Genomic DNA, 14,456 nt, shown 5'->3' with positions numbered 1-14,456 from the left:
ATATAATTTATTCTGTGTACAGAACAATCTAGAAAAATAATTCTGCATTAGTAATAAAAAATATATATATAGTGTCAAGTTTAACTTAATAAAAAAATTTAAGGTAACTGCAACCAGGCTATCTACTGATTAGGAATAAGATAGTAATAAGGAAATCATGCATACTAGATACTGTTAAGAAACAAAAGGATCAGTCATACAGCAAACAAGAAAAAATGATCCCATAAAATAAAAAAATCAGCACATTGTTTTTCATACTTGCTTAAAACTTTTCCTAAGTAAGAAGACTTAGAGCTCCAGAACACACAAAACCCTTTAAATGGTATCCCATCTATACAGGTACAGAGTCTTTCCAAGGGGTCTGACATGAAAAGAATGGGACACTACAGATTTATATTTACAGTCTTTGCATCACATGAACTTTCTAGGTATGGAAATACTAAATCAGCCAAGACGCCAACAAACCGGGAAGTTTATTTCCAATTTAGTTAGGAAAGTATGACCATGCAGACTGGATTTCTGATTTCTACAAAGAATAGGCAACCCCTGACAAATGCTTAAGATTAATAGAACTGTATTATTCATCATATGTAACAGAGATTAAATGGCTTTTAATGACCAGCTTCTTATCATAAAAATATATTTATACAATGCCTGTGAACAAGTGTCCGTGTAGAAAAAAATGATGTTTATTTATGGAGGAAAAAATCTTGCCCCTACTGCCCTGTTTCCTCTGGGAGAAGTAAACATGGCTGGCATTCTTTACATAAAGAAACAAAAAGAACTAAAAAAATCTGAAAGAAACCCCACACTTCTCTTTGGCTTTTATTCTTCCTCATTTCTTTGTCCAGTTCTTATCTCAGATATGCTCCAAGTGATTAATATAAAAGGAAGACTCGCTAAAGTTTGTGCTGTTCCCATGTAAAACGTACATCAAGCTGTGGACTGACCCTGCACAGATTATCTCCAGAGAGCCTCTACTGAACAATATCACACTTTTTTCCTGTGTCTGGTGGTTTAGACTACAGCTCTTTGAGAATAGAAAAAGGCATACCTCAAAATGTGGCTGTTATTTCATCCTGAACACTTCCTATGGCTGTAGCCTCTTTTATCACTGCCAAAGCTTTACATCTCTCACAAAACCAGGAAACAAACTTAGAAAATGGTCAGCCTGTACTTTAGAATAATTCTCCTTACCTTGACATCCATGAAATATTTACTGTAAGAATATACCTACCTTATGTTATCAGTGAAAAAAATTTTACATTTACTTGCATTATTTATACATACATTAAAGTATATCGATGGCATTAAAAATAAAGAAAATCATGTAATACCTTTACTTTTACCTATGGATTTGGTGAAATGGTTCCATGAAGAAAGCATTCCAGACAAAAAGAGAATAAAGAGAGAAACAACAGTAGAGTCATGAGTAATGTAAATGCATAGTACCTGAACATGAAGAGACAAAGTATAAGGTAAGTGTCTGAAGACAAATGGAGATGAAATCAGTGTCATATTAGGGATTTAGTTTATTTCTTCTCAATCATGTACATGCAGAAAAACACAGAAATAACCCATGCTAAGATAAGAAAGACTGTCACAAAGGTAACATGGACAATGGTAAGGAGGAAAAAAAAATCATTGGTTTTGCTAGGTAGCAAAACTGTACTCTCAGCATTCCAGAAGCCAGGAGCAGGCGCTTTCTGCACATTTCCAATCAGCCATGCATTAATGCAAATGGACTCTTCAATGTGTACAGTTACAAGAGGAGCATCTTCTTTCAGGAGCTATCTGTAGAATGGTCTTGTACTTTGTTTATCTTTTATAGGATCACCTATAATTGCATCTTCAGATAAATACACAAAATTTTCTTAATCACTTTCTTACTTCTCTCACCTCTTTTTAGTTGTTGCATTGCAAAAGGGGGAGTTGAGCAGGAAGGAAAAAAGCTTACGGAGCAAACAACAAAACAACAAAAAAACCAAAACCAAAAACCAACCAAACCCAAACCAAAAAAAAAAAGAAGTGACCAAAATCATGTGTTTCTTTGCAGCCAAAGACAGCTTTTAAGCATTTGCCCATCGGTTGCAGTGATGGATTCAAAGCAGCTACAGAACAAGAAGAAACAATGAAAGCAGAGTGGAAAAGGAACAGAGCCCATACCTTGGTCGCCCATCATCAGGTGCGCCAGACCTTGAAGGGAAACAAGAGCACAGTCAGCAATGAACAAGGGAGCACAGGAAGGTGGTGTTGTCACACTGACAAAAAATGTTTTGTGACAGGCATCTGTTTCCTATAAGATGTCTGTATCACAGAGGGAAATCAAAGAGCATTTTTCAACCACTGGTTGGAATGCTTTGGGCTACGAGTAACAGAACTGCAATTCAAACACTGGGTGCTGTTTTATTGTGTATTTTTTTCTGTGCAGTATTTGCAATGATAGAAAATAATGAAATGCTTTCAAATCCAACCAATTTCTTAAATAATCCATCTATCATATTTTGATGATATTGCTTTGAACACTTTGCTGAGAGGACTTTCTGTCCTCTACATGTGAAATGATGTTTAAACCTTGGAGAAGTTTAAACCTGAAAAATGGGCTGGGTCTGATCTTTTTCCCCTCATAAAAATGAGCATTTCAGGTAATTAAATAAAATTTCTTCATCACATTGAAATGATAATGCAAAGAATGTCTCCTTATTTGTGTGAAATGTGACAGCAGAATGAATTTGTTCCAGAGAAGGCAAATTATTACATATGCAATATAAAATACAAAGTAATAAGGAAAAATTAAGCTACAGCTTCTTCAACTGCTTCATAAATCTGTGAGAAATAGATTTTGCTTTATACTTGTATTGTGAGATGAAATCCCTTCACACCAGAATAGGTCTAGTTACATTTCAAAGCAGATGTCCATAATGATAATCACTTATCCAGAGCCAAATTTTGTTACTCTTCAAGGAAAAATATTAATCTTTTTTAATTAATGATAATAAAGTGGTACTTAAATTTCACTGAATACAATGGCATGCTGGGAGAATATTTTTCTTAGATATATGAAGGTTCTTCATTTTTTACGTTTGATTTAAAAAACAGATTTATTCTTGTTGAATTTAGCTGTTTTAGGATCCGTTTCAGAAATTATTGGTTGTTCATGTGTTAAATGTATTCCTCTTCTCAAAAAGCCATACATTATTTTCTTAATTGCAATTAATTGAAGTGAATTCACACAAAGAAGGTGAGCTATAAAATGTGCTGTTTATTGGAAAGCAGACTTCCTAGAGAGAAAGTTTCTATGATTTCTAATTCACAAGGAAAATTAGGTGCACAAATGACTCACACTACTTGGGCATAGTGCAAAGAAGATATCCTGACTGCAATCAGTCTAAATGATTTGTCTCTTATCAGTTCCAAATCTCAAGTGATGTTCCAGGTAGACTAACAATGGTTTTGTTGAATTATTGCTTTTTAATGTCACCCGTTTTAGATGTGTAGTTAAACTGAAGGGCCTGATGTGCCTCATCCCTTGTGCAATAAATTCTGTTTCCAAACGCAGAGCTCTGCAGCTGGTGGGATTACCTGGGACTCACAGCAATGTAAACGAAAGCTGACTGCAATCCTGAAGGGATGTCTGCATCAGCATTGCTTGGGAAACATCACACAGCTGTACTGGCAGTTTGCAGCTTGTGAAACAGAATAGAAATGTTTTCATGGGTGTTCTTTCTCTGTAAGTGTTGCTGCAAGAGAGGCTTGCTGAACACACAGAGTATAAAGACCAGGTGATATTTTCTTAATCAATTCTTTTAGTGCTGGTTGTCCTTGCTTGGATCCCCTGCCATGTGGCCTTTGGAACTATCTGTTTCTTCTTGTGATTGATTAATTTGTCTTTTGGGTTTTAACTTTTGGTGTTGCCAACTACAGTAAGAAATCTCAGACTTTTGACTTGATCTTAACTGTATTTGATAAAGGGAAATTGAAACCAGTTGAACATTGCAACACCTTTTTCTTTAATTAAATAATGACTTTTCAGCCACTGCTTTATATGACATCTTTCAAACAAATCACTGTCCTGTCTCCCAGGGGAATGCAAAGAAGGTGATCTCTTACTAGCTCACATTTACATATGGACTTCATAGCTATAGGAACCTAAAAAAACCTCTAGCTTCAGATTATCACTTCTTGATAGCTACTATTTTTGTTAAAATGATATGTGAAATTGGTCAGTTGCAAGTAGATGATTGTTACATAATTTAAAAAAAATAAATAGCAGAAGTACCTCTTGAAAACATCCTAAAAACTACTTGAATTTTAAGAGTCACTCAATGAAAAGAGGCAGTCAAGTGAATGTAAGACATACACTGCTCAAACCAATTATCTACCAATTTGAAAATTTAGTACTACTCAAGACACTCTATTTTGTTTCACTATCTGTGTTACTTTATTTGCAAGCTGTGAGGTCACCTATACTTCCTTGCTAGAGGCACAGGATGATACTTACCTTATTTTATATTTTTGCAGTCTATGGATGAAGGCTATTGAAGAGTAAAGAATTACTAGCACTGTACCTGTTCATTCCACAGAGTGGTTTAAAACGATACAGCTAAATCTGCCACGATGGCAGCCACTGCCACATGCAAAATGAAACACTGCTTATAATAGACCTGGGAAGGTTTATCTTTAGGTAGCCACATATACGCATCCCATACATTGAAAATATTCATTTGTGCACCATTACTTCAATTTCTTTGTGAATTAGGAATTCAAGATTTAGAAGGTATCCCTCATGTGTGATCCACTCCAACTCTCTCCAAACTTGGCTCTGAGCGGAGAGAGTTAAGAAGCACAGGGTGAGATAGTGGAAGGTGATATGAAGATAGGATATTGTCATAGTTTGGTGTGCGAGTTCCATGCAGAGCACAGGCCAAAACAAAATTTAAACATGATAAACCTTCAGTGAAGGTATTAAAGTGTAGTACAGCCTCAGTAAAATGAAAACACAGTAGCCCTTTTTATCAACAGTATATACAAAATTGAATACTACATATTTCTGTTTGCTTATGTCACCTAATTTACAGAGATGCTTAGATATCACAGAGATCAAAGGTGAAAAATTTTAGTTCAGATTTCAAGGTGTGCTTTCGATACACAACTCTACACTTCCATTTTTTACATATTCATGCTTTGTAACTTTAATGTATGCATAAGTATCCAGACCTGCATTGGAATAAATTTAAGATTGCAGTTTTAAGAATTAGGTTCAGGTAAAGTCTGGTTTAACTGTTATACAGGTTTTATCTTGTACTGCTGTGCATAAATGAATATGTGAAATGCAATTGAACCTCCTTATCTAGTTATACTGAACCTAATTCAAATTTTGAGACTCATGTTGACACCAGTAAGAGCTTTATGCATAGATCAAATACAAGATAATTATACAAGTTATTTCTAGGCTTTTATGTTTTTCAGCTAGAATTTCTATCCCAGTGTTGTTGAATATATTTTTATCTCACAATTAAAACGAAATTTTATTGACATGTACCAGCATGATAGTGCCCACAAGTAAAGCACCAGAATAGTTTGAATTTTCCTTCTCCTTGGGAAAACATATATATTAATAAAATTGCAGGGCACCATCTGTGTGGTAAATCTGAGCACCTGTTTTCACCTTTGAATACAGCAGCATAGAGAAATGAAGCACCAGCACTTCAAGCCTTCTTGAGAAAACCACCTCTGAACAGGCAGGCAGTGGCCCATGGTGAGTTGAAAGCTGAATGAACTCAGACCCCAGAGTGGCTCACATGAGCACCCTGGGTAAGAATCATTCCAGGACAGTCAATTTGCATATGAGTCAGTTTACAAAGTCCTTGCTTTTAAAATAGCTTTTAAAATATTGGAATGAAATAAAATGAAAGTAATTTTTCAGTTTAGATAGGTAAACTAATTTTTTTCAAATAGATAGTCATTTATCCAGTATGCAAAGATTCACACCAGAGAGACTTTTAAGCACATTTGTACATAAAAAAGCACCTACACTTTTTGGCTTATAAGCAAAAATACTTTAAAACTATTATATGTTTTACCAGCTAATAGACTTACTTACCAATATTCAGGGTAGATGGCATTGTGCCTTAGGTTCCACTGCCCTATGCCATACTTTCTTTAAAGGGACTTAATTACATACCAACATTATTATTAAAATCACATGCTGCTTCTTTTACAGTGTCCAAAAGGCAAGTGCATTATGCTAAAAAGTTAGACAGAAAACCTTTTTTTCCTAAAGCTTTGTGCTGTAAAGGATATTGGAGTATGCAAGGTTTGTGGTATGAAAGAGAAAAGTGTTTTCCATTTTCCCAGGCAATTAAAAGACGGGAATTTAACATCCATTACTATCTTATTGGGAGGATTTAGGTACCATATTGATGAGACAAATAGTTTCTTGAAGTGCTTTTCATACAGAACATGAGACGAAATCAGTCCTGCAAATCTCTAGAAAGATTTTGGATATGGAGTCAGCCACACGAGTATGAATCCTGTTGTTTCAGTGGGGATATTCTGGAGTTATGGCAATAAGGCCAAGGAGCTTTGCTTGTGTTCTGTTTGAAAAAATAGATCACACTTATTCAACAAACTGGTATAACTCTTTGTGGGAAAAAAATACAACTTACCGTACTGAATGATATGTGTACTTTTATAACATTAAGCAAACCCACTGAACAGAGGGGAAAAACAAGAGCTTAGGAAAATAAGGTAGAAAGCACCCACCTTCCACATAGTTGTCTTCTGTAAGCACATAACAGGGAAGGAGAGAAAAGGAAAACATTCATTAAGCAGCATGCAGACTGGAACTTGCCATTGCATGTCTTTATCATGCAAGGCATCAAACACAACATGCAAGTGCTCCATTGCTATAATCCAGAGGGGAAAAAAAAAAAGCACCAGGGAAGCAGTGTTTTCTCTATTTAACAAAATGTATGTGATATGAAAAAAATACTCTTGCCAAAGTGCAAACATTGTACGGGTTTTAGGGCAGCCCTTTGTAAATGCAAGTATTATTATTAACTGTTAATCAGAGGGTCTTCTTAGAAGATTTTGTAAGTATATACTTTAAAACCACCAGTCATTTGTGATAGGGATTATAAATTCATTTGGTTCTGCTTTACCATTCTGAATTTTCCTGGATGATGAAGTAGATAATTTTAAACTTCAGATAACTTAAATTCTTGAATATGCTGTGAAGATGTTACCACAGGCAGCATGGCTGATCCTGTAGTCATTAGAGAGGCACTCTGGTCAAATCTCCAAATCCAGCAGGGAAAAAGTGGAACTTAGAATTGTTGGATCATGTCCTATAGAATTAGTCAGCATCAGAATCTTGCACATTGTAAAAAATCAATAAATTCTCTGCATGGTACAGCCAGCAAAAGCCACAGCCCTGCCAAGAATGGGTTCTGCCCCTTGATTAGATCAAAGGCATTTTGCCTAAGGAAAGGCCACTATCGACAAGCAACAATTGTTTATACCCAGTCTATCAATACAGGGCTCTCATATTGAAAGGAGGTTCTCCCAAAGCTTACAAAGCAAAAGGGCACTAAGAATTGAGCCCCAGTTAATAAAGTGGACAGAATTTAAAGCTGAGAAACAGGCTCAGTGTCCTAAAATTCATGTTAGTGTCTACAGCCCTCTGCTACTCCACTGGGGAGGTGATTTTGAGGTAGTATTTCTCTGCTACCCATTATGATCATGACTGAGGAGGGGATAGGAGAGAGAAAATAGGAAAGGTAAAATAATGAAGGAAAACCATTACAGAAGTCAAGGAAAGGGACTGTGTGAAACCAACAAAGAGATGGGTAATGATGACAACACAGCAGTCTGAATGCCTGGGAGATCTCTTGCTGAAGTTTATGTCATCTCCACCAGCTCTTCCTGGGAAGGGAGCTGAGAAACCAGTGAAAATTGAAGGCCAGTTCTGCCTTTTCTGGTCATTTCTCATGGAGTCATCCTATAGGAATAATGCCTTTTCATGTGACCACAAAACTAAACTAATTTTTATATATTGTAAACCAATAAAAAAATAAGTAAACAAGTTACACAGAACGGGGCTTAATGATATTTTTTAAGCACAGCCATTTCCTCCCAGAATGTGTCACTTATCATTGTGAAAAGCCTTTATAAGTTAATGCCAGAAAGCAATGAAAAAGGTCATCAAAACTTGACAGTATTCCAACAAATAATTTGAAAAGTTTACCACTTTAAAAATAATTACTGCTATAAATGATAGGGGCTTAAGGTTTAGTTATACAGTTAGATATTATAATTTGCCTTTTCCATTCACACACTCTAAATCAAGAAGCAGAATAAAATTCACTGAGATGATGATGAACATGAAGTTTCACAAGATAAATACATTATGTTTTATACACAATGTAAATTGGAGTGATATTTGGAGTGGCTCTTAGAAAAACTTTTCTGGAAGAGCCTTCCCCCTTTTGCTGCATATAGTAATTTCTTTTCTTTAAGTTAAAAAAAAAAAAAAACAACAAAACAAAACCCCAAAAAATAAATAAACCCACCCAAACTCAATGAAAAATAAATTAGTTATTTCAATTGTTGTATAACTTCAGGCTCTTTCATCTAATTCTGTTTATCACAGTGTTGGTATATCGCAATACCAACATTGCCATGGCATTCTTTTTGGTTGCCATATTTAGCTTAACACGATTTTTAAAAACCATCATATGAACTTCCTGACAGGCCAGTTCAGTTCATAATGGTGTCAGCCTCAAAGAAAAGGGTTCTGAAAATGACATCATAGGCAAGATCAGATAGTTAAACTCATCTGGCTACAGGGTTTAGCATATTTCGGTTTATATCATAAGTCCTCCTCTTAGCAATAATCAGTATACCTTTTTTGATGACTTTCACCAGAAAGATTTATACTAGCTGAGAAGCTTCCCCTAAATGCCTGATTGGTTAAACTCTTAGTGATAGCAAGTTAAGCTGTCAAAACATTTTGAATTAAATAAAATGGAAAGAGTCAAATTCCTGCTCTGTGAATTAAACAGTGTATATAGCCAACCCCCCATGCACTAATAAACAGCAATGAAGATTCATTCCTCCACAGGTCTTTGTCATGGTAAGTTAAACCATCTTAAAGAGTTTTGCAATCTAAGAAAAACAATAGTTCAGCTTCTTTATGGTACATTACAAGGCTTTCATGTTAGATTAGCATTAAGCACTTTTTTTAAAATTAAAGTAGTTTGTTTGTGATGGCTGATATATTTCCATGTCACTAACACTTCTTTTGCCTTTCCTGATTCTCAGTTTCTAGGCATGGCCTATTCTTCTAAGCAGAATCTAAGAAGCCAGAAGGCCCAAATTCTAGCCTTGCTTTTTTATTCATTTTGCTTACTCCAGCCACTCTTAAAACAAAATAAAACAAAACAAAACAAAACAAAACAAAACAAAACAAAAACAAAACAAAGAAAAAAGAAAAGAAAAGGAAAAAAGGAAAAAAGAAAATTCATTGAAAGCCATGTATACTATCAAGTTGCGGTTCAGAGGGAACAAAATTTTCCTCATTTAAATCAGGAGTAACTGCATTTATGCCATCAGATTTGCATTGTTGTAATATATCTGTACCTGGAGGTGAGTAGAGCCATACTACACATTTCTGTAGCTGCTGATGATTCAGCCACACACAGAATTTACCCACATTTCTATCCGTCCACTCTGAGTGACCTTGTCTACTCTGTAGCTCTGTTGACAGCAGTGGAACCTAAGGTTTTCAGGACACAAAATGCTGACTCCAAATGCTGCAGGTAGTGGCACAGAGCAGCTCTTTCCTTTTCTGCACAAGCTGATAGTACCAAGGACTTTTCACCCAGAAAACAGGTGACCGTCAGCATTCTGACTTCAAAGAGAAGTGGGTATTTTTCTATTTTTTACTTTACACCAAGCTCCTCACTTGAAGGACTACAGAGTTCTTACCCACTGCAAATGCTTATTTCCAAGACCTTGCCCCATGCTCACCACCAAAAAAATTAATTGCCCTGCTACTTTTTTGTGTTTGCAACCTAATTCCTCCAGCCAGTCTGCTCTCAGTGCTGTGTGTAAACTGTTGACGGTGCATATTGAGCCAAATATTGAGTTGATTTAAATCTGGTGCGACACAGTTGAAATCAGAGGAACTGTACAACTTACCCAGGCTGTGAATCTGGCTTATCTCCAAATGAATTGTCTCAGGCTGTCCCTACTGAACTAAGAACAGATTCTGCTCCATAGGTTTTTTTGCAGCAAAAGCGCAACCAATTCTAATTATTTTAGTATAAAATCACTGTGAAATGAAAATGGGAATCACATTTTTACTAATTAAAGAATTGTTTTAATATTTGGTGATTCTTCATGGAAACATTGATTAAAAAAAAACCAAAAAACAAACAAAAAACCCACCAAACCTGGCTCTTTCTATGTTTGGTGGTTATTTCTGCTATTATATTTTTTTCATCTGCAAGAGAATTTACACCTTAGCCACACAATTATGCAAGAAATGTATTTTCATGACAAACAGAAGAAATAGTAATTAGTACTTTGAAATTACAAAAGCAGAAACAACACTATAAGAAATAGCATATTGGCAGAGGCATTCATTATAGCACTTTTTCTTTTTCTCATGACAATTTAGTTCACAATCACAATACAGCAAGGAAGGTATAACATACTGAAGAAATATTTTATGAAATTTCAAAAGGGATTCAGAAGTTTGGCAAATGGTGAAATAGCATGAAATAAAGCTATATTATGAAGGTGTCTTGTAAAAAAATGGATAGCTAGAAGTTTAAGATAAAATATTTTGTTTTTCTCAAATAATAATTCATAATTTTACTTCTATCTAAATTTATCTACTGAACAAAACTGTATCCAGAAGTATCATTTCTGGGGCAGCTTTATCTGTGGAACTGGTCCCAACATTTCTTGGACAGTGTAATTTAGCCTGTCCCATCCATTTCTCAAATTGGTAGAGAAATTATTTTTATTCACATGGGGTTCAAAACAAAATATTTGGGAAGGATATGAAAATATTAAGTATGTTATGAAGTATGCTATAAAGCATGAACAGTCATATAGCCAATAATGATGAACTAAAGCAATATCTTAAATATCCATGGTCATGAGCATTGATCCTCTCAAGTGCTGTGTAGCTGACAAATTCCATTAGGATTATCTGCATTTTTTTAGAAATGTACTTTTGAAAAATGTACTGCACCTATATTGCCATTACTGACCATAATTATGAATAATCAGAAATGGATTATAAAGATACACTACAGTATCTAGTATAATACTCTGATTTTATTGCAGCCTTCTTGAGTATTGAGAAATAGGGAAACAACATTTCCCAATCCTGTTGGTATTCTTAAGCAAAATCTGGAAATCTACCAGAATCTAGGCAAGAGGGCTCAGGAGTTTCTACATTTCCGCATGGCTCCATTAGGTCTGAAATCAATGTACAGCCCCCCAGTCTCCACACAGCTTTGGAGAGATCCATTCAGAGGACTTTCCAGTGCAGTTGGTAGAAATATGACAGGGACTTCACTGATATTTTTTAGGTGGAAAGGAGAAAATTCAGAATAACAGCAGTTTGGCCCCCTTTTAGTTTCCTTCTCTACCTACATCTCTATGAGGATCCCCTCTTTTCTGGATTGCCCTGTTCAGGACCTGGGAGGAAGGGGAGACCCTGTCAGGAGAACTGATGGACTGCTTTGACTGAAAATAAGGACAAGGCTTTCTGTCAAATGAGGATCATTAGGGACAATCAGATGTTTTTATCAGCTTTTTACAAGAAAAAGCCATCAGTATAAATTCAGCACGCTTCTGTAAATCCTAGTAGCATCCATGAATTTATTCTAAGTGAAGCCATCTTTTCTGGACAGTATCGCAAGTGCTTTGAAAATGAAATAATGACAAGATCATTTAAGTTAAGCTAATGTAGATGAGCTCCACGTGTGAGGCAGCAAGTAAGGGGTGAAGTACAAGCTTTGAGTGCACAAGCAAAGAAATAATGAACAGAAATAGAAAACAGCATTATTTTTGTGGCATAACTAAATCTGTTACCATGTTTAGTTCCAGTGGTCGTATACTTAAAATTAAGTAAGAAATGAGAGAGGTTTCAGAAAAAAAAATCCCCACAGTCATTCATGTCATTAAAACCCTAAGGAAACTTCACAACCATGTCTTACAAAGAAAGCCCTTAGATGCTCAATCTGTTGAATATATCCAAGATAAGATGAAGACGTGTCTGAACCCAGTCTATGACTATCAAAAGTTCCTGATAGCTTAGGATAGAAGTCCTTTCAACCAGACAAAGACTGTGATCAAGAGTCAGAAAAGTTCAAACTGAAAAGACAAAAATATTTCATAAAGCTAAAACAAACATTGGCAATTCTTGGAAATTCTTCCCTGAAGTCTTAAGACAGAGCTTTTCTCTAACAGAGACTGTATATCAATCACTGCTTTTGGGCTGCCTCGTAGGAATCACTGGAAAAGATTCTGCCTTTTGCCATTTAGGAGGTCAGGTTAATATTTTCATAGTGATACATTCTGGACAGAACTCCTATGAATCTATGGTTTTTCTTTAGTTAAATGAGAACAGAAACCAAGCATAAATAGCACCAAATACTTTGACATTCTGTTAAACAGAAAAGTGTTCAAATAAATTGTTTTCTCAGAACGAATCTCTGCACCTTTTACAAAAAAAGATTTCACTGAGAAATATTTCTTATGAAGAATTCAAATACAATGGGTGAAAAAAAAACCCATTCAGACAAACACCTATTTTTCCTATGGTCTACAACAGGACAATATCTCCAGCCACAATTTATTTCTATCACCTGTTGTATTTTTTAATACCTTCTCCAGGTATATGAGAAACAGATGAGAAACAGGATCAGATTCAAGAAATAATTAAATCATTACTCTTTCTGAAGCAACACTTTTTCATGCTATTTCATTCCTGTGCAGATTTATCACTTTTCTTACACTTATTATCACAAGTGTATCAAACATGAAGACATTTAACACTGCTTTATTTTTATGCTATTAATCCTTGATGGGGTTTTTTTACATATTTTTAGATACTGCACATCTGAATGGAATTTTGTGTCCTTGGAGCCACAGGAGTTGACAAATAAGCACATCTTTGATACTTTCATCTCCCTTTTCTCCACAGCTTCCTGAAACTGACAATTTTGCAAAGTTACCTGTTCTCATCTGTTAGTAGTTTTTACCGTACAAACTTCTACAGTCTCAGTGAAGAGATCATGTCTACATAAAAGACTACTTTTTAATTGTATTACAATCCCAAGCAATTTTACTTTGGCCATATTTTCTCACTTCATTAGATTTAATTTTTTTCCCCCAAAGTGGGTCTTGCTACTCTCATTTTTACAATACTTATGACCTGCCTACAAGACATCAATCCTATAAAGAAATTTTCATCAGTCAGTGGGACAAGCATTCCTGAATCTGTCATGGCTGTAGTAACCACAACAAGGAAGCTTTTTTTTTTTTTTTTTTTAAATAATTGAATTTAATAATAGTAATAAAGGTAATGAAAAGAGAACTAAATCATTTGCTTATGTGAGGTTGAATAAAATAACCACATTCCCTCCTCAGTCTTTTCATTTCCATGTGTAAGTAGGAAATGAAACACAATGTAAATCTATGTATTTTACTCAGTAATCAGATATTCTTTAAGAACTGCTGCTCTTTTCCCATTTATTCCCTGGAATTATCTCTCTGGATTTGATAACTTCAATTTCCACTGAAAATCTCTGGGATTTACACATTTCACCTTGCTTTGTGCATTAGGACCACTTCTCTGTAATCACTAGAGGTCTTATTTCCTGTCAGAAAGAACAGATAGACTGACTAGAACTACAATTGACTGTATATGGTTCACTTTACAACTCCTCTTCTCTTCCTGGAATTATTTTTATCACTTTGGATTTTCCTCAGTTTCGCCCTGCTGGGTATATGTCATGAAAATATATTTTCAGGCTATTCCTATCAAAACCTTTCATACAGAATTAACTCTTCTGGTTGGCAGAGAGCAATGTCTGTTCTGTGAAAGTGATGCGGGGTGACACAGATATTTCTATTTCAAGGATACACGCTTTGAAATTAATTTGAGAAGTTCATAATGCAACTTATTTCAATACATTCTTTAATAAACTGCTGTGAAATGAGGAATGAAGAATTTTTTGGGATTACTCATGTTTGTTTTGATGTATGTGAGAGTAGAAACATGCCCAACATTTCCTTGTTGCACTGTGCTTTGTCAATTTGCAGTCTCTTAGATAGTCAATTATGGCTATCCAAGAGGCTGCAAATTCAGGTCCAGTTACTATCAGAAGAAATCAAATCCCTCTCCAATCATCCTTTCAGCAAAACTGGTC

The 14,456-nt window shown here is 35.3% G+C and overlaps 1 protein-coding gene across 1 annotated transcript in view; it reads right to left on the bottom strand.

Annotated features, from left to right (window-relative positions):
* The window catches only part of NRXN1 (neurexin 1), a 698,461-nt gene that overhangs the window by 623,560 nt on the left and 60,445 nt on the right, over window positions 1-14,456 (bottom strand). Inside the window, 3 exon segments of the mRNA XM_058420099.1 lie at window positions 1,338-1,349; window positions 2,167-2,196; window positions 6,766-6,783. Coding sequence (XP_058276082.1) covers window positions 1,338-1,349; window positions 2,167-2,196; window positions 6,766-6,783 — 60 coding nt within the window.

This window comes from Hirundo rustica, chromosome 3 (assembly GCF_015227805.2).
Source record: "Hirundo rustica isolate bHirRus1 chromosome 3, bHirRus1.pri.v3, whole genome shotgun sequence".
Lineage (NCBI taxonomy): Eukaryota > Metazoa > Chordata > Aves > Passeriformes > Hirundinidae > Hirundo > Hirundo rustica.
The sequence above is the reverse complement of the archived record's forward strand: the minus strand, read 5'-3'. Positions and strand labels throughout refer to the sequence as shown.